This window comes from Magallana gigas, chromosome 4 (assembly GCF_963853765.1).
Source record: "Magallana gigas chromosome 4, xbMagGiga1.1, whole genome shotgun sequence".
NCBI lineage: Eukaryota > Metazoa > Mollusca > Bivalvia > Ostreida > Ostreidae > Magallana > Magallana gigas.
The window spans coordinates 28651630-28673495 of record NC_088856.1 but is presented as its reverse complement, the minus strand read 5'-3'; the positions used below and the strand labels follow the sequence as shown (position 1 = coordinate 28673495).

At 34.0% G+C, this 21866-nt stretch overlaps 2 protein-coding genes across 2 annotated transcripts; both read left to right on the top strand.

Annotated features, from left to right (window-relative positions):
- Positions 1-3324, top strand: LOC117682169 (uncharacterized). Its single transcript, XM_034449220.2, has 2 exons — positions 1-74; positions 1465-3324. Exon 2 carries the CDS (start codon positions 1472-1474, stop codon positions 3167-3169), a length of 1698 nt encoding a protein of 565 aa, XP_034305111.2. The 5' UTR covers positions 1-74; positions 1465-1471; the 3' UTR covers positions 3170-3324.
- Positions 3325-7694: 4370 nt separating this feature from the next.
- On the top strand, positions 7695-21866 carry LOC105321134 (tripartite motif-containing protein 2). Its single transcript, XM_020064436.3, has 2 exons — positions 7695-7817; positions 19537-21866. Exon 2 carries the CDS (start codon positions 19544-19546, stop codon positions 21206-21208), a length of 1665 nt encoding a protein of 554 aa, XP_019919995.3. The 5' UTR covers positions 7695-7817; positions 19537-19543; the 3' UTR covers positions 21209-21866.

Genomic DNA, 21866 nt, shown 5'->3' with positions numbered 1-21866 from the left:
GAGAATGTTCGGCCATGTTTTAGACACACGTTTTCCCAAGACGGTTAAACTTAAAGATATTAAATATAAACAAGGTAAGATTTTTTTTTTTTGAAAATGAATTTTGCAAAGAAAACTTATGCCTTAAATAATGTAAATTTAAATTAAATAGATAATATAAGGTAAACTATACATGTATATAAATGTTTATTAGGGCTTATGCACAGGTGCTCGCTACGCGCTTAGCGCTTAGGGTTATCAGTATGTGCAGCTCTTTCAGCATGTCCAGGTCCAGCACAATCTCCTGATTTAGCTATATAACTTGATTAATAAAAGTATTTAGATTAGCTTGATAAAGCTATTCATATGCGGTTTTTCAGAAAAATGTTATTTATCAGAAATATTTTTAAGAATCGCAAGTCAATTACCGCTCAGATGTTTATACCATGAACCATTTAAAAAGCATCCCTAAATTAAAATCCTAAATTAAAATTAGTTTCAATACTGCTGCTTTTGAACAATTTTAAGCAAAAAATATATTACCATTGTTTGGGTAACTGTCCACCACCTTGTGTGCACTGAGGCATGGATGATGTATGACAAAATAGCTAAATCAAGCAATTAAGAATAGCTTTATTAAGCTATATAGGTTTTTCAAACTATATAACTAAATCAGGAGATTGTGCTGGACCTGTCTTTATTATTTGTTTACGAAGACAAAAATTAGTAATCTTTTAATTCTATGTATTGCTAGAAAACATTCACTAAAATCCCCTGTCTCAATTATGTTAAAAAGTATATACCATGTACATTAAAAAATTTTGATTACCAATTTTAATCATTTTTGTTCCCAGAAACAAATAATGAAGAGCTGCACTATCAACAACTGAGCCCTACAGGGGGCAGTTTAAGGTGGCTCACTACACCTTGAAATATTTTCTCAAATCAGCAGAAAATTAGTTCGTTATTATCAATATCATAATGGATATTTAAGTCAAATAGGCAAAAAATTTGTAATTTTGGATGAAAAATTATATTTTCAAAATTTTAATCCAGTAAACATGAGCAAAAGCTCCAGGCGGATTTGAACTCATGATCTGCGGTTCAGAACCCCAATACTTTAACCACTGAGCTACGACGCTATACAACCCAATCGAATGATATAAACATTTTAACAAAACATTTAAACCGCCATCTTGTGACGTAGTGTCTTAAAATGTACAAGTCTAGGTGAAGTGAGGTACCTTAAGTGTTTTATAATTTTAATCATTTTAAAAATATATATATAAACATATAAAAAAGTAAAAGCTAAAATATGCTTATTTAATTTTTGTTATTAATTCGAATCTTTTTCAATATGCCACTTGATTGTGATCAAACATTTACATGTAGTGTAAGTGTCATATTTTTTCTTTAAAATATTTTTATTGATCCTCATCATCGACAACAAATTGGTCAGAGTCTTTAAATATTTCATTTTTGCAGAACAATCATGGACCCCCGTCATAGTGCCCAGGATGTGCCCCGATGTGACCTTTGTGAGACCGCCACAGTGCACAGCTACTGTGGCTATTGTCATGTCAACCTATGCAAGCCCTGTGTAGTAGATCACATTTCGGATGGATATGATCAACATAAAATTGTCCCTTTTAAAAAACGAAGATCAACCCTCATTTATCCAAAATGTAAAATACACCTGCACAAAACCTGTGAATTTCAGTGTGAGAATTGCAACAACATTTTGATTTGTTCTTCCTGCGTGACATCTGTGCAACACAGGAGCCATACATTTGTAGAAGTTACAGAGGTATACAAGGCAAAGAAAGAAGTCATCGAAAAAGATAAAGTACAGTTAGAAAATCTTATATCTCCTACATACAAAGAAATTGCCTCCGACTTGGAAGAACAACTTACCAACTTGGATAAAGGATATGAGAAACTTACGACAACAATGTCCAAACAAGGAGAGCAATGGCACAGGGAAATCGACATCGTCATCAACAAAATAAAAACGGAAATCAGTGAGATTAAAGTAAAACACAGAGACATTTTACAGAAACATTTAGATGAAATCAAACAGATACAGTCTCTCATACAGCAAACTTTATTAGCCTTAGGGGAACTCGAAAAATCCACTGAAGTATCTCCGACCATTGAATACAGCTCTAAGATCAGAGAGTTCAGCAAGCTTCCACCCAAAGTTAAGGTAGTACTACCAACATTCATTCCAAATCCAATAGACCAGGAGAAGATGGATAGTTTGTTTGGACAGATCACCCCATTATCTACTGCAACAGAAGACAATGTTCTCCCACCTAATCAACCCAAAAGTTCAGTCAAAGAACAAAAAGTACAAGCAGGCACTACTGTCAGAGAAATACTGGATGAACCAAAGCTTGTTGCCACAATACAGACTGGGCATAATATAATACGCAATGTTACCTGTCTGAATGAAGACAGGATATGGACTAGTGGAAGGACTAATGAAATCCAATGCTTCAACATCAAAGGTTCACTACTCCAGACAATCACAACGAAATCAGAGAAATTCCCAAATGATATAGCAGTAAATAGTGATGGGGATCTACTGTATTCTGACTGGAAAAATAGGACAGTGAATAAAGTAAAGAATGGACAGACAGAAGAGTTGATCAGATTACAGGGATGGAGACCTTATAATCTGTGTGTCACCTCTACTGGTGATCTCCTGCTTACGATGTACTGTGATGATGAAACTCAGTCCAAAGTTGTCCGTTACTCAGAATCTACAGAGAAACAAACCATTCAATTCGATGAGAAAGGTAAACCTCTATACTCGGGGAATATTACAATTAAATACATTACAGAGAACAGAAACCATGATATCTGTGTAACTGACTTTTGGGCTGGTGCAGTAGTTGTGGTTAATCACGTTGGGAAACTCAGATGGAGATACACCGCTCATCCCTCAACTACCAAGATCAAACCATTTAGACCCCGTGGAATCACAACAGACAGCCAGAGTCATATCCTGACAGCAGATAAAGACAACCATTGTATCCACATTCTTGATCAGAATGGACAGTTTCTCCATTACATTGATAACTGTGGTCTGAAGGATCCTTTTGGTTTGTGTGTGGACAATAATGACAATCTGTTTGTGTGTGAGTTTAACGAAGGCTATGTGAAGAAAGTTAGATATTTAAAATAGACATCAACATTTGTTAAAATTTTGTCAATGAATAAAAGTGAATTCGATTTTTTTTTATAATTAAATAATATTGACTTTCCTGGGAATTGCTCCAAACTTAGATTGCAATAGGCATATGCATTAATTCCCTGATGGCAATAAAATTTTTACCTTTCTTTTATAGAATCTGTCCTTTTTAGCTTACCTGTGCTGAAAGCTCTAGTGAGCTTTTCTTATCACTTTTTGTCAAGCATCCATCTGTCCATCCATCAGTCTGTTTGTTTGTCTGTAAACGCTTTACATTTTTTACTTCTTCTCCAGACATCTGGGCCGATATTAACTTAACTTGACATAAAGAATCCTTAGGTAAAGAAGATTCAAGTTTGCTAAAATGAGGGGTCATGCATTTTCACAGGGAGATAATTAAGAATTTTTAAACATTTGTTGGTGTCCTTAAAAATTCTTCTCAATAAACAATTACTGTAATTTGTATGGAAGCATCCTCAATTAGTGATGATTCAAGTTTGTTCAAACCATGATACCTGGGGGTAGGGTTGGGCCACAGTATGAGGGGGGGGGGGGGGCACCAGGGGTTCAAAGCTTGAAGTGATAAAATCTTTTCTCAATATGTGATATAACTATGAAATCATCTAGTTACAAAAGGAACTCAACATAAGAACAGCTGTAGAAAATTTTGAAAATCTTTTAATACAGGATCTGTTTTACTCATTCATTGTCCCAATATTTTGGATAAAACTTCATAAAGCTAACTAATGTAACTATTATGTTGTGTTGTTCAGGTGAGCGTTGTGGCCCATGGGCCTCTTGTTGAAATTGCCATTACATCTCTTAACTCGCCCGTAATAATTAAATAATTAAATTCCTATCTGTAAAACCAACTCCCGTCCCTCAGTATCAGCACCCAGTAGAAAAAAAATCTTACCGTGACCAGGCTACGCTCAGGTTAAACCGTTAAGGTGGCATAACACATCACAAAATGACTGAACGCTGATAGAAACGACATTTCGTTTTATTTAAAGGATTTTAATGGACATTTGTTGTTACTTACTGAATTGATTTTTTTAGATATTCATTTTTTATCCCCAAACTGGAAATTTTTCGCTTATTTGACACATGTACAGTTTATTTATCATTATATCTTTCATTATCAAATAATGTCCAGTAAATTTTTAATTGACTTTTTCCAGGTGTGTTATTCCAGGGACGTATATACGTCTCTGGGTCCGTAGGACTATAGAACATTCTATCTAGCACCCCTCTGCAATATTTTAGATAGTTCTGATTGTTCTCTTTACTTCAGAAATGATGATCCACTCATAATGCATGCATGTCTCTGGTGTTTCCAAAGACGTCAAATTCAAAGAAATACATCGTAATTTATTTGAAAGCGTAATACTCTGCATTCTATTTCCGCTTGCCAGATTTTCGTATGACATTGATTCAGGGGGTTGTACATTGTAAAGCTGTCCCTTACACAACTCTCTCTCTCTCTCTCTCTCTCTCTCTCTCTCTCTCTCTCTCTCTCTCTCTCTCTCTCTCTCTCTCTCTCTCTCTCTCTCTCTTTTGACCTAAAAATTGTTGTACACTACAATTAACTATTCGTATTTGGACTGTTATCGTTGAGGTTGTACATCTTCTATGGTTTTCTTTTCATTGCTAAAACTACACTCAATTTTAATTACTTACTATAGATGAAACAAATCTTTCTTCGCGAACAGATTTTTTAACACAATTGGGGCGAATGATACTACGGGTTAAAATGTATTAGGGGGGATACATACAGGGCAAACAAAATATTGTGTATACTGTGTGGGGTTGATTCATCAAAGTTAATTTAACCATTAAAAAAACAACTTCTCGTATATATACACGAGCTGCATGTTTAAAAGACATTTATTTGTAGGTAAGAGCATGTACGAATGATCTTTATTTAGAAGAGTGTGATGTTGCTAGGATACAGGTTTCAGATCCATGATTTAATTGGTTAATTTAGATATTGAATTTCGAATCTTGAATCTCGTATTTCAAATCTCGAATTTTGAATGTCGAATGAGCGAATTGCGATTGGTTTAAATTAATACCACTAATTTTACGTCTTTTAACAATATCCGTAAATGTCTGACTGCATGCATGGGTCTGTAACGTAAAGGTATTATTGTTTACACCGACACATTGAAAAATAGAAGTGCTTTTTAGTCAGTAAATGCATAGTAGGCATTTAAAAATTCCCAATCGAAATAAGTACTGTATTGACAATTTTTGCTTGCTTGTAACCCGTTTGAAAGATCAAACATTTTTTACGAAAAAAATTGCAACTATAACGCGTAATTTCCAGATAATAAAATATTTCAGCTAGTGCAGAATCTTTTGCTCAAAAGGTACATGCATATATGTTTATCATTTAATGTTTCGATAACAGAGCCCAACCAGATATGGCTTAATTTATAAACAGAGCTGAAGAAAGGGGTCCTCAAATTGTGCATGTATTGAATTTGACAAGAATACTTTCATACACATGTAATCAATGGAAACATACTATACTAGCGGAAAAAAGAAACTGTGCATTATAGAATATATAGTATAGTCTATATCTATTGTTTGTATTTATAAAATTTAAACAATCGATAATGTTAATGTTTTTGACAATATCGGATGGTAACCGTCCGGGTGCACGGACTTTTTCATGGTTAGTGAGCACCTGTTGTTTATTGAAGAATTTGTACGCACGAGTTTTGCGGGCCAATACTGTTTGGAATAAGAACTGTAAAGAATTTTTAAAACTTTTTTTGTTAAGGAAATCACTTTAGTTTCAACAAAATTTACCCCTATATCATGCCCCGACTCAACGAAGACCAAGGTAATCGTGCTGTTAGGATGCTGCAAGCTGGAATGGCACAAAATACTGTAGCAAGACACGTTGGAGTTCATTGTAACACCATCCAGTCATTATGGAGACGTTTTCAACAATCTGGCAACACTCAGGATCGACCGCGCTCTGGGCGACCTCGTGTGACGTCACGTCAACAGGACAACCACATTAGACTTGTGCATGTGAGAAATCGTTTCCAGACAGCAAGTTTGACTGCCCGTAGCATTCCAGGCTTCGACCAATTAGTCCAAGAACTGTGCATGCGTAATCGTTTGCGCGAGCAAAACATCAGACCAAGACGTCCAGCGGTGCGCCCAGTACTGCTTCAACGTCATCGTATCGCCAGACTAGCGTGGTGCACACGACATCTGCGATTCAGAATACAGGACTGGGCCAATATTCTGTTCACTGATGAATCCAGATTTCATTTGGATAGCAGTGACGGCCGTTGTAGGGTGTATATCGTCGCGTTGGGGAGCGTTACCAGGACGCTTGTGTCGTGCAACGTCGACACCTTGGTGGAGGTAGCGTTATGGTGTAGGGTGGAATATCAGCACGTGGAAGGACCAATCTACAGATTGTCAATGGAAATATCACCGGCGTACGCTATCGAGATGTTATTCAGCGTCATGTGATACCCTTCATACAGAGACATCAAAATCACGTACATAACTCTGCAGCAATTAAGACAACGCAATTAAGCCACACGTTGCACGTGTAGTCAGGGACTTGTTTGTTCAACAGAATGTCGATGTCTTGCCTTGGCCAGCTGTTCCCTCGATTTGTCGCCGATCGAGCACGTCTGGGATGAAATGGAAAGACGTTTACGCCGTTTACCGACATTGGCTGATTTAGGCCAGGCTTTAACCAACATCTGGCATGGAACAGCATCCCTCAAGCATTCCTGAACACTTTAGTGGCATCAATGAGGCGTCGCTGTCAAGCATGCGTGAACCCAAATGGTGGTCACACGCGTTATTAATTTTGTTAATTCAATTTCAAATAACAGTGACTTCCGAGTGTGCTGAAATTGACGTTATTCGACGTTGACATTAATGTGTTATGAGATGTTGTTACGAATACATGTATTACAAAAAATAAAATTTGTTTACTGTAATTTTTAAATGTTTTTTCATATATTGAATAATGCACAGTTTCTTTTTTGCGCTAGTATAGATCTTCGTGTTTAAAAAAAACCTTGTAAGTAAACGTAAGGGCGATTAACGATGCAAGGGAAGTATTCAGGCATGTAAATGGGCGCGCTTGATTTAACTTAACTTGGTGTACACCAGTGTGAACAATTTTTTTTGTATTGTATATATCAAGTGCACTTAAATCCCAATGGTTAAGTGTACATGGTGTACGGAAGTTAACAAAACAATATTGCGGAAAAGGATGCAGTTTTAATAGGATCTGATGTTCTGCGACAATCCGAGCCTTTTTTTGCTATAAATGCAATAAAACAAACACATTTACAAAAGACAACCTCAAAATGCCTTTCAATTCGTTAACTTATATTTCTTGATATAATTTGTCAAGTTCGCAATCGTAACATCTGTCCGTAATCATGGTAATATAGGTTGCGGTACTACACCAAACAACCTGACTCGGTGTAGAAAAGTGTACATCCGGTGTACGCCTATACAGTGTGCTGAGTGTACATTTTGATGGAAAATCAAGTGCGCGCATCCGCCTTATTTTGACATGGCATGATCATGGCTGCCGGCACATAAATCAGAGATTAAAGAATACCTATATTCTTGTAAAACACGCGTTACGGTATGTATTCTTTTACATTTGTACATAACCAAAAGTCATTAAATTGAAAGATGATTCAAGTAAATGACACAAGAAGTTTAACTATACATGTATATCTACTTTCACTTCATGTTCAGTGTTTGTCAGTCTGTATTTTATCGTCCAGAACATAATTGGGTTGTTTTTATAACGGTTCAAGAAATAAAAGTAGAGCGGGTCCGGAGTTATTGTGTTCCTTAATTTTTAATATCCATCTCTAAAAGTAGAGATTGAGGATAGGGGGTTTTAACTGCCAAAAAAAAAATGTTTATTGAGAATTAACTTATGTAATAGTTGAGGTGGAAGTCTATAACTAGGCTCGGGATCCTTCAGTTTAAGGTATTCAATGTATAATGAAGGGAAATTGAAGAATTTGAAATCATTTAATTTTTAACTGGTTAAATATGTAGTACATGACTATTGTTAGATAATAATTGAAACGGAATTGGAGAAATAATGTCGGACCAGACCGGGATTCGAATTAACTGGGGCCCCTGAATCTCTAGTCAGGTGCTCTACCAACTGAGCTATCTGGCGCCGGTATTCGAACCGGTCTGACCGTCACATTCCTCCCCCCTTAAATGATCTCTGCCCTCGAAGATCACCCAGGCTCTTCCCCTGGCAGGAGTTCACCTGTCAGTTTCAGGGGTTGGCCACGGTACCAAATGTAACGGGATGGGAGAAATAATGATGGACCAGACCATTTATTAGGTAAAAAATGTGGTCGTTATATATACATTGAAAAACGCTCATTAGTTCGAGCTTACTTGTGGACTACCTCCTCTTCTATTTTATTGGTGCCCAACAAAATAACCCAGGTGGAGCGGATTAGAGAGTCTCGTGTGAGATTTCTAAGGGATAGAAATCTAAAAAAAAAAATGGGGAAGAGTGTAAAGGCTCAGTAGTGCCACGCTCGCACTAGCACTATAGCTTATGGGTTAACCCTTAGCTCAGTCGGTAGAGCGCTTGTTTTTAAACTGACGGGTCCCGAGTTCGAGCATAGTTGTGGACTTCATCCTCTGACCATATATTGAATATGTATTTATATTTAGGGTTTTGCTGTTTGTCATTCATTAACAATTTTAACTTTATCTTGAAAACTACATGTACATGGTAAATTTTCACTAGTCAAAATTGAATTAACATGTTTTCTATTTTAGGAAATCTACTTTACTTTAAAAAATCTTCTTCTGTACTCCCACACATCTGTATGAAAAATTGAATTCATAATTATGTAGAACAGGAAGCTCTCTACCAAAATTTTAAATTTCATGTCCCCCTGGGAAGGGGTTTGACTCAAGTCAAGTGTAGGGCCAAAATAGTCAAATAGTGTTAAATTAATCCATATAATGGGTGTGGGTTGGCTGTTTATCATATCTATGTAAAAAAAAAAATTATTTTATTCAGCTCTAGTTAAAATAATTAAAGGGGCATGGTCACAATTTTGGTCAAATTCCATTTTTATGTTTTTATTATTTACAATGCATTAGAAATGCATTTCTAATGTCAGATCAAATTTGAGAGTCATTCGTTGAGTTATAAGCAAGATACAGGGCCCACAATTCTTTGTCATGTAAACAAGGCTCGTGCCCTGTTTTTTTTTTACATAGGTTCAATATAAATATTCAGTAAAAAATCTTTTTTAAGCTTATTTGTTTATCTTTTTATTTATCTTAAGCATGGATAAACAGTTCTTAACGTTTAAAACATTCGTTTGAGGTCTTAAACGGAAATTTTTACTTCAACGTTCAAAATGTAAACAAACGCTTTGTTTTCATTGGGAAGAATTTCACGCTCTGTAACTCGCTTATAACTCAACAAATTTCGGTTGCCTATCAAAAATGCCTCTCTTAAGCATTGTTAATATTAAAATTGGAAAAATAATTTTTCACCAAATTCGTGACCATGCCCCATTAAAGAGTTCAACTTTTTTTTTTTTTTTTTAAACAAAACAACCAAAACAGTTTTTTGAAATTAAACTTGTTAATAGTAAAGTAATTCAAATTATCTAGCCAAAAAAACTGAAGTATGGTATGTCTACAATAATTTTTTGATAAATGCCAGATAATGTCATTGAATGAATGGTTGATAATTGAACAGGCAGGTAAAGCGTGAGAATTCATTGATATAACAAAATATCACTATACAGTCAAATATTTATTCAATCACATTTTGCTTTAGATGAGTAAAAATTTTATTCGGAAGTACATTAGCCTCGCCTGAAAGTAAAGATAAGCTAGTTTGGAAAAACAAAACATCACAATTTATGCTATATACTGTGGTTTTATCAATATTCGTTGAATACCAATTTTCGTGGATTTTGTTATTAAGTTAATCCACGAAATTAAGTGTTCATTGAACTGCAATTTCTATTAACATTTTGTATTGAAAGTAACACGGCCACGAATTTACGTTTTCTTGAAACTGTGATTTTCACTTTATCCACGAAAATTGAATATTAATGAAACCACCGTATTTGAAGCTTGTTTTAGTTTCGGCATAACATATGATGCTGACAGTTGATATCTTATGTTGATCATTTCTTTAAGACTTGAATACTTTGTTTCTGTTCTGTTTACAGACGCCTTTATAATCTCTGACAATGCCTTTGAACTTTAACATGTGTTCATGGCATGGAATCTCAATCCCGATTCAGATAAACATGTGTTATCCTGGTTCCCTGGCCTACCCATAATTCAGCACAGGAACCAGCCTAGCTCATGCTCAAGCTGAATTTTCCCCAATTGCATCCGCTTTTACCTCACTTTATTTTCTGCGTGGACCTCAGGGTCCACGCAATAAACATAAAAGCTATTTTGAAAGTTAACAAATATGGAACAATTATTTCCTATCAATGTCTTTGTTGTAAGATTTCAGGTAGGAAGGTGGTGGTCATTACCATATTCTAGATTTTATATACTTTACTCTAGAATGAAGCTTACCATGATGATTAAATGTGTGTGTGTATATATATATATATATACTATGTTACCATTATATAGCTTCTGAAGATTTTAAAATGAAAGCGCTTAAGCTATATTGAACGTTTTTCGTGTTTTCTTATTTAATTTATATATATATATATATATATATATATATATATATATATATATATATATATCAAAAGGTTTGTGTATGGGCTATGATACTCAGGTGATCGTAAAGGCCTTTTGGTCTCTTGTTTATCACATTAAACATCGATTCATTACAAATGTTTTTAAGGCGTCGAGCTAATGCTCGGCAGCCTTCTAGCGATCGTCTGGATTGGCAATCGTCCAAAAATTCATGCACTGCACCGCCTTTTTAATGCGCATAAAAAATAAGTTCCTTGAAGTATTAAACGTATTACAAGATTTGTATTCCTTTTATTCAACTAAATTGTGTACAAAAAACCCAACTTTGCCTCCCTGGTTATTGACAACTCATTGCATTTGCTTAATCAAGAAATTCAGGTAATCAGGTTGAGGACAATGGAAACCGGTTCTCGTCCCACGCCATAACGGTGGATTCCTATCGAAAGGTCAGAGAGTCGGTTATTGAAATTCTGAGATTGCCGAATGTGGTCAGTGCCAGTCACAACGTACTTGCATACCGTTTTGCAAGTAAAGACGGAACTATACATGAAGGCTCGGACGATGACGGTGAATATGGGGCGGGTCGCGCGCTACTCAGTACTTTTGATGAAAACGGTATACAGAACGCTCTTGTGGTTGTTTCTCGTTGGTACGGTTCAAAGATAGGACCGAGGAGATTTAGACACATTAAGGAAGCTGGGATTAGTGCATTAAAGAAACTCCCCGGCTCCGGTTGATCAAAAAGTGAGACCCCGTAGTGTGTTCAGGTTTATCCTTAAGTGACCATATCCACTGTAAAATATACTGTATTTAACAAACATACTGCATGTTAGACACAAAACTCAAACATGACATTTTGATGTCTAATTAATATTTGAAACATAAACAAAAAACACCAGCAATAATTTCTCCCTTATTTCTGGATTTTTTAATATAAAAGTAATTAGTTTAGTTTGTTATTTCTGATAGACACAACCATTCAATTAAGTCACAAAAATAATCTGAGCCAATATTACCTTTTCTTCTTTTCTGTTGTGTACTGTTTATTGTTTTATTTATTTTTATGTCTTACGGAACTTTTTTTGTCATATAATTCCGGAATATTTAGTTCCACTTTGTTTTAATATAATTCCGGAATATCTAGTTCTACATTAATGTGTCATAATTATGTTTCGTTTCTTATTTCCGGTGTTGTAACTCATGGCTCAGCTGTAAACAAAAATGTATGTTATATGTGTCAATGGATTATTTCATGTTACCATTTACACAGGGAAATTTTGAAGGTAAAGTTTTTATTATGAAACAAAGCTCCATTTATGCAGAATCAAGACTATGACTGTATTACAATATATTCTAACGTTAACGTATTTTTTATAGAGACTATAACTATATGTATGAAACATAAGAGATAGGGCTTTACCTCTTGAATTTCTCAGAACCGCATCCATATATTTTTCATTAAAGAATACAATGATATTTAGTATTTTTGAAAACATTTTTTGGTGCCCCCCCCCCACCCTCCCCCTACCCTACTAGTATGATTTCATTACATATGACATCATGCGTTTTACATACTTTTGTTTATCCGACTTTTTGTATATACGTTTATGCACCTTCCTTCTCTATCAAAACAATGTCTGCACAATTATGTTGGAGCACAATGTCCACCGTGTATGAATTTGATAATGGATAGTTCCTTTCAATTAAAAGTACTTACTGTCAATTGTCAAGGCCTTGGGGACCCAAATAAAAGAAGAGATGTTTTTAAGATATTAAAAACTAAGAATTATAATATTTACTTTATTCAAGATACTCACTTTATTCAAGAAGATGAAAACCTAATACAAACACAATGGGGATACAAAGCCTTTTTTAGCTCGTACAAATCTAATTCAAGAGGGGTTGCTATTCTTTTTAACAACAATTGTGAGATAACAATTCATGAACAATACAGAGATGATAACGGAAACTACTTGATTTTAGATGTTATTGTAGAGAATTTACACTTTCTGCTTATAAATATATATGGTCCAAACTCTGACAAACCAGAATTTTATTCTCAACTACTGAATACCCTCCAAGATATTTACTCTTCTCAATACATTATATTAGGTGGTGATTTTAATTTGATTTTAAACAAAGAATTAGATTCAGTGAATTACCTACATCATAATAACCCTAAATCTATACAAGAAGTTAATAATCTAATGAATATATTAAACTTAAAAGATGTCTTTAGGGAGAACTACCCAGATTCTAGAATGTTTACTTGGAGAAGAAGAAACCCCATTAAACAAGCTAGGCTTGATTTTTTTTTAATATCAGAATCATTGCTACCCAAGATATTATCAGTCAAGTCGGAGAACAGTTACCGGTCTGACCATTCACCTGTCATATTATCTTGTAAAACTAGTGATTTTAAAAAAGGCAAAGGTTTTTGGAAATTTAATAATTCTTTATTAACAGATAAGGAATATGTTACTTTAATTAAGGAAGAAATTAACAAAGTGAAGCTTCAGTATGCATGCCCCATATATGAGAGAGAAAGTGTTACAAATATAGACAATGAGCTTATCCAATTTACAATTAATGATCAAACCTTCCTTGATATCCTGCTCACAGAAATTAGAGGTAAATCAATATCTTTTGCAGCATTTAAGAAAAAACAAATAAATAAAAAAGAAACACAATTGGAAAAGGACATACTTAACTTAGAGCTTAATTTAACAGATCAGAATATAAATGAGTATAGTATTAAAAAGAAAGAGCTCGAAAATATAAGAAAAAAAAAGTTTCAAGGCCAATGTGTACGATCAAAAGTAAAGTGGATTGATGAAGGAGAAAAACCTAGTAAATATTTCCTTACACTAGAATCTAGGAATTATATCAATAAGCAAATACCAAAACTTGTTAAAAATGATGGATCTATTCTATATGATCAATTTGATATATTAAATGAAACAAAATGCTTTTATCAGAATTTATACCAAAAAAGAGAGCAATATGTAGATTTAAGTGAAATTAATGACAAACTGAATGCTTGTAACTTGCCAAAATTAAGTGAAAATGAGTCAATTAGTCTTGAAGGGCCCATAACAAAAAATGAAGTTTTATCCTTTCTCAAAAATATGAAAAATGAAAAAAGCCCAGGTCCTGATGGTTTTACTTGTGAATTCTTCAAATTCTTCTGGCATGACCTGGGGTCATTTATTACACGAGCTATTAATTTTTCTAAACAAGTTCAGCATTTTTCAGAGCCTAACAAATTGGGTATAATAACCTGCATTCCGAAAAGTGGTAAATCTAAACAGTATCTAAAAAATTGGAGACCAATATGCCTTTTAAATGTTATTTATAAAATTGCATCAGGCTGTATTGCAAATAGGTTAAAGTTATACATGGACAAATTAATTAGCAGAGATCAAACTGGATTCCTGAAAGGTAGATTCATAGGTGAAAATATCAGATTAGTATATGATCTAATGAACTATACTGAAAGAAACAATATTCCAGGTTTACTTATGTTAATTGACTTTGAAAAAGCCTTCGATTCTATATCATGGGAATTTGTTTTTCATACACTTGACCTATTTAATTTTGGAAATTCAATAAAAGATTGGATACAAACCTTTTATCATGGCATAAAAACATGTATTATTCAAAACGGAATAATATCAGAATATTTTTACCCTCAAAGAGGGTGCAGACAGGGTGACCCAATATCACCCTACTTATTCTTGCTCTGCGCAGAAATATTAGGAGCAATAATTAGAAATAATAAAGACATTAAAGGTATAAAAATAGGTGATACTGAATACAAAATTTCACAATATGCAGATGACACCTCTTTATTTACAAATGGATCACCAGAAACATTAGATGGTATTCTTAGAGAACTAGATTTTTTTGCGGATATAACAGGACTAAATATAAACTTTTCTAAGACAAAGATGGTGTGGATAGGAAGTAAAAAATTCTCAAAAGAAACTTTTCATCACTCGAGATGGAAACTTGATTGGAACAATACAAACTTTGACTTGCTAGGGATAAAATTTTCGATAAACTTAGATGATATGATAAACTTAAATTACAATGTAAAACTAGACAATATAAAAAAACTAATAAAGCAGTGGAACCTACGTAAATTAACAATATTAGGAAGATTAACTGTCATAAAATCCCTTATAATTCCAAAAATGAATCATTTGATACTTACATTACCAAATCCAAGTAAAGACTTCTTAGAAAACTTTGAGAGAGAATTATACCTTTATCTTTGGGGAAGCAAAATACACAAAGTAAATAAACAAACTATTATACAAGACTATAGATCTGGCGGTCTTAAAATGGTAGATTATAATGACTTTACTCTGGCCTTGAAGTCAAGCTGGATAAGGAGACTAACTCACTCAAAATCTGTATGGGTTAATTTGTTAGAGACAAGTCTAAATACAACAGTGAACAATTTATGGCTAAGAGGAACAGACTTTCTGTCCAGACTTGGTAATATAATGCATAACTGTTTTTGGAAAGAAGTATTTTATAGCTGGCAGAAAATAATAGACATTTCAGCCCTTAAAAATGAAAACATTCACAGTGAACACATATGGTATAACCCACATATTAGAATTGGTAGTAATTCAGCTTTCCTAAAAAGCTATTTTTATGCAGGCTTCATATTTATAATCGATCTTTTTGATCCAGAAGGCAATTTCATAAGTCTTGAATCCCTTAATAATTTACATGTAAATACAAACTTTTTAGAATATGCTGGACTTAAAAAGGCTGTGTTGGATAGAATTGGTACTTACAATATTAAAGAGGCAAGAATTAAAATACAAGCACATATACCAAATACAATTGCAATTTTCAAGAAAGCAAACAAAGGTTGTAAAGATATGTATAATATTTTAATAAGTAAAAAGAAAGAAACAATCAAAGCAGTTTATAAATGGCATGAAGAAGGTTATAGATTTAGTGACTCGGATTGGGGTAAAATTTTCGAGCTTCCTTTTAAAACTACAAAGGAATCTAAATATCACTGGTTACAATTTCAAATATTACACAGAATAATTGCAACAAACTACTTTTTAACGAAATTAAAACTAAAGGACAATGAGCTTTGTACATTTTGTAAGGTAGAAGTCGAAACCATTGAGCACCTTTTTTATGATTGTCCTAATGTTAAACCCTGAGATATGGTGTGCAGTTGAAGAAATGTTTTTATCAAAGTTTAATTTTCCAATAGTTTTTGATAAGATAGGTGTATTATTCGGTAAATTTAACAACAATAATATTTACAAAGTTCATAACTTATTGACACTTGTTGTGAAACAGTTTATTTTTGCCTGTAAATACAAAATGGTACCCAAACTGGATATGAGTGCATTGTTTACCATAATAACCAATAGATTACTTATTGAAAAATATTTACTTTAAAAAATTGTAATTTCACTCAGTATGAAAAACACTTGAAACAGATTTGTGATCTACTCTGACTGATGAAATTTTCAATGAAAAATCGACTTTGATAAATTCATGTATGTCAATAGATTGACAATTTTACTTATCTAAGTGCTCCAATACAATGTTTCTGTACATAATACTATCAGTCCTTCTTTCTGAACTTTCTCCCCTATAACTTTCACTAATTGTATATTTATATGCATATATATTGCTATATATATATATATATATATATATATATATAAGACACTAGCTAATGAGAATTTTTTTTTTGAAACTGTAATTTCACTTGCTATTATACCAATGACATGTTTATATGCAATTGTGAATTGAAAATGTCAAAATAAAAAAATAAAAAAAAGAAAAAAAGAAATGGCGGATGAATACAATAAGGTGCAATGTAAACATTCACTAAAATATTATTTCAATCTCTCACCAGAGGGCGTATTACGCTGCGCTATAAGTGGAGCGAAGCAGGAACGATAACTCTGGGTAGAGATTGATATTATTTTAAGTTTATCGCTTACATTTTGATTGGAGACTGTGCCCGATAGAAATAAAATTTGATATGTAAATGTATTTGTTATCTGGCATGGTCTCCAAAATAATTGTAAGCGATAAACTTATCTATAGATTTTGTTGCAATTAATAAACACGATAATGCAGTTGGTTTGGTCGAGCATTTTAGATAGCACGTGTTGTGGATTTGTTTGTAAACAACCATAGCATAGGTAATCTTGTTCAAACGGGAATTGAAATAAATAAAAGTATGTTTTATTATTATAATTAGGGACACACTGTTAATGTATTCAAATTATGAGCCTGTGAAATGTGCAAAGACTTTTTAAAGCAGAAAAAAAATAATAATTTTTTTTTTAACTTTGAAATTTCTTCGATTTTTGTAACCATGATGAATTATTGTATTATAAACTCATCACTACCTATTTTATAACGAAATATACTGATCATTGTTTTTGAAACAGCACAAAACGTTATTTATTTCCTTTTTTATTAGCTCACCTGAACCGAAGGTTCAAGTGAGCTTTTCTGATCACCCGTTGTCCGTCGTCCGTCCGTCCGTCCGTCTGTCTGTCTGTCCGTCCGTCTGTAAACTTTTCACATTTTCAACTTCTTCTCAAAAACCACTGGGCCAAATTTAACCAAATTTGGTACAAAGCATCCTTATGGAAAGGGGGTTATAAATTGTAAAAATAAAGGGCACAGCCCTTTTCAAAAGGGAGATAATTGCTAAACAGTAAGTATAGGGTGCATGTCTTTAAAAATCTTCTTCTCAAGAACCACTGCACCAGAAATGCCAATATTTACACAAAAGCTTGTATGTATAATGAAGATTCTAAATTGTAGAAATCGTGACCCTCAAATCAAAACTGGGGCCCCAGGCGGGGTTCAAAGTTTAACATAGAACTACATATGAAAAATGTTTAAAAATTTTCTTCTCAAAAACCACTTCACCAAAAATGCCAATACATACACAAACGGTTGTATATATAGTGAAGATTGTAAAAATCGTGACCCCTGAACAAAAAGTGGGGCCCCAGTAGGGGTTTAGATTTTAACATATATAGGAAAATGTTTTAAAATCTTCTTCTCAAGAACTATAGTGCAACTGTTTGGGATATTACTATGCATACATGTACATCCTTAAATAATGTAGATTCAAAAAATTGTAACTCCTGGACAATTGATGGGCACCAAGAGGGGTTCAAAATTTAAACATTTTAAAAAACATAAAGGAAAAGTTTAAAAATTTTCTTCTTAAGAACTACAATGTTTTAGTTTGTGGAATTTCTATGCCTTCGCTCATGTAGATTCCTAATTGGTAAAATCGTGACCCCCGGACCAATACTGGGGCCCCAAGATGGGGTCAAAGTTTATTATAGAAATATAAAGGTAACGTTAAAATATCTTCTTCTCGAGAACTACAATGCCTCAATTTGTGAGAATACTATCATGGATACAACCTTGGATAATGAAAGTTCGACAGTTTTAAAATAGTGACCCCTGGACTAATACTAGGGACCCAAGATGGGTTTAAAGTTAAATGTAGAAGTACCGGTATATATGGGAAATGTTTAAAAATCTTCTTTTCGAGAACTTCAATGCATCAATTTGTCAGATAACTACGTAAGCACCCTCAAATAGTGTAGATTCGAAATTATAAAAGCTGTGACCTCAATCTAATACTGGGGCCCCAAGAGGTGTTCAAAGTTTAGCATAGAAATATAGAGGGAAAATGTTGGAAAATCTTTTTCTAGGGAACTATAATGCTTCAGCTTGTGAGATAACTATGCAAGCATCCTTAAATAATGTAGATTCCAAATAATTAAAACTTTAGCCCTGGACTAATACTGTGGCCCCAAGAGGGGTTCAAAGTTTAACATAGAAAGATATATTGAAAATGTTTTTAAAAAGTTTTTCTCGAGAACTATAATGCTACAGTTTGTGAGATTATTATGCAAGGATCCTCAAATTGTGTAAACTCTAATGTAGTGAAACCAAGAGTTATCTTTCTTGATGTTCTGTACAGTCTGAGAGTTATTTCTCTTGAAGTGGAACTCTGCTACGTTCAGTTTTTCAGGTTGTGTACGTGCGGTCCTACCGCAGTGCTACACATTTTCATTCCTATGTTACTGTTTATGTTGTTCAAGCCAACCATAAACCTCGGACCATAACTGGGTCCCAAGAAAGGGGTTCAATGTTTAAAATAGAAAAAGCATATGCTACGAAATGTAATGTTACAAGGAACTGCTGTTCAGGTGAGCGATGTGGCCCATGGGCCTCTTGTTCTAATATTATTTGATAAACGACTATATATATTAGTACAGAAATTAAAATTATTGATATCATTCTATATAAAAGAAAATGTCAGCTCGACGCCTTTGTGGCCGTTCCGGCCTTTGATTTTTTATATCGAATTTGTATTGAATCTGAATTTTGATTAAGTGTAGTTCAAAAACAGTTTTATAAAAATTTCATCATCATCTTCTAAACTGCAAAATATTAATCATGCAACATTTTCTTCTTCAATGTGTTTATGGAGACTCAAAATGTACCTGTAGGCTTTATGTAACTATTCACTGATCAAAGTCACTGTCATTTAAAACCTAAGTTTTTTAATATTAATTTTTTATTTTTTGCAGAACAACCATGGATCCTCATACTAGTGCCCAGGATGTGCACCGATGTGACCTTTGTGAGACCGCCATAGTACACAGCTACTGTGACATTTGTCATGTCAACCTCTGCACGCCATGTATAGGCAAACACATCTCAGATGGATATGACAAACATAAAATAGTCCCTTTCAAGGAGCGCAGATCAACCCCCATTTATCCGAAATGTAGAACACATTCACATAAATTCTGTGAATTTCAATGTGTAAATTGCAACAACATTTTGATTTGTTCTTCCTGCATGGCATCTGAGCAACACATGAGCCATAAATTTGTAGAAATTGCAGAGATATACAAGAAAAAAAAAGAGGCCATTGACAAAGATGCAGTAGAATTAGAAAATTCTATTTTTCCTACATACGAAGAAATTGCACTTGACTTGGAAAATCAGCTTGCCAGCTTGGACGGAGGATATGAAAAACTTATAACAGAAATTTCAAAACAAGGAGAGCAATGGCAAAGAGAAATCGACATCGTTGTCAACAAAATGAAAACTGAAATCAGCGAGATAAAAGTCAAACACAAAGACATTCTACAGAAACATTTGGATGAAATCAAACAGACACAGACTCTTATAAAGAAAACTTTACTGGCCATAAGAAAACTTGAGAATTCCACTGAAATATCTTCTACCATGGAATACAGCTCTAAGATCAGAGAATTCAGCAAGGTTCCACCCAAGGTTCAGGTATCACTGCCAACATTCATTCCAAAACCAATAGACCGTGAGAAGCTGTATAGTTTGTATGGACAGATCACCCCATTATCTACTGCTACTGAAGAAAATGTCTTGACACTGAACCAACCCAACACTTTAGTCAGAGAACTACTGGATGATCCAGAGCTTGTTGCCACAATACAGACTGGGCATGAATATCTACGCAGTGTTACCTGTCTGAATGAGGACAGGATCTGGACGAGTGGAACGACCAATGATATCAAATGCTTCAACATTGAAGGTTCACTCTGTCAGACAATCAGAGCAAAATCAGGGAAATACACAAATGATATAGCTGTAGACAATGATGGGGGTCTACTGTACTTAAATGGAATAACAAAAACAGTGAATAGAGTAAAAAATGGTCAGACAGAAGAGTTGATCAAATTACTGGGATGGGTGCCTCGTAATCTTTGTGTCTCCTCTACTGGTGATCTCCTGGTTACCATGTTCCGCAATGATGAAACTCAATCCAAAGTTGTCCGTTACTCGGGATCTACAGAGAAACAAACCATTCAACTTGATGATGAAGATAAACCTCTGTACTCATGGAATGGCTTTACTAAATATATCACAGAGAACAGAAACCATGACATCTGTGTAGCTGACTATGGGGCGGATGCAGTAGTGGTAGTCAATCAGGACGGGAAACTCAGATGGAGATACACCGGTCATCCCTCAGTTACCAAGAACAAACCATTTAAACCCTATGGTATCACTACAGACAGTCAGAGTCATGTATTGACAGCAGACAGTGACAACCATTGTATCCACATTCTGGATCAGAATGGACAGTTTCTCCGTTACATTGATAACTGTGATCTGGAGGATCCTTATGGTTTATGTGTGGACAATAATGCCAATCTGTTTGTGTGTGAATATTACAGTGGCAATGTTAAGAAAATCAAATATTTAAACTAGATGTTGAAAATTGTTCAAATATAGAATAACCGTGACTTCTATGGATATTGAAATTTTCTGCGAATTGCTCTATAAAACATAAATTGCAATATTTACACATTCAAAGACAGCATCACCTAAGTGCAGGATGACTCTTTCCTTTGTAAACGAGGCATTAATTGTTTCATGCTAACTATGCCTCAATATCGGCACTTGTTCTCCAAAATTTCAACTTTTCCCCCATTTTATTTCAGACTGTTCTGTTTACTGAAGTTCACCATGCTCACACGGACATATTTCACAGATTTTTTAAAAAATTCATTAATGTAGTCAAAAGCAACGAAAAATTTAATCAAAATCAAAATACTTTCAGCTCAATGCTCCGAAATTTTTGTATGCCACGATAAATCAAATGTGTACAATTTAATGTATTTTGTTTAGTCGTTTATGAAGAAAAAAAATTACCAGGTAATGGTTCATAGAAATCCTTTAAATCTGATATAACATCCATCAATTCATAGATAAATTTCCTTTTTTAAACTGATATAGCAGCCATGCATTGTGAGTGTGTAATAGGTTACGATAGGTTCTAATTAATAAATAGACATTTGATGAAGTTAAAAAAAATCTTTTAATGCATCTAATATGCATAGAATTAAATTGTTATTATTTTAACATT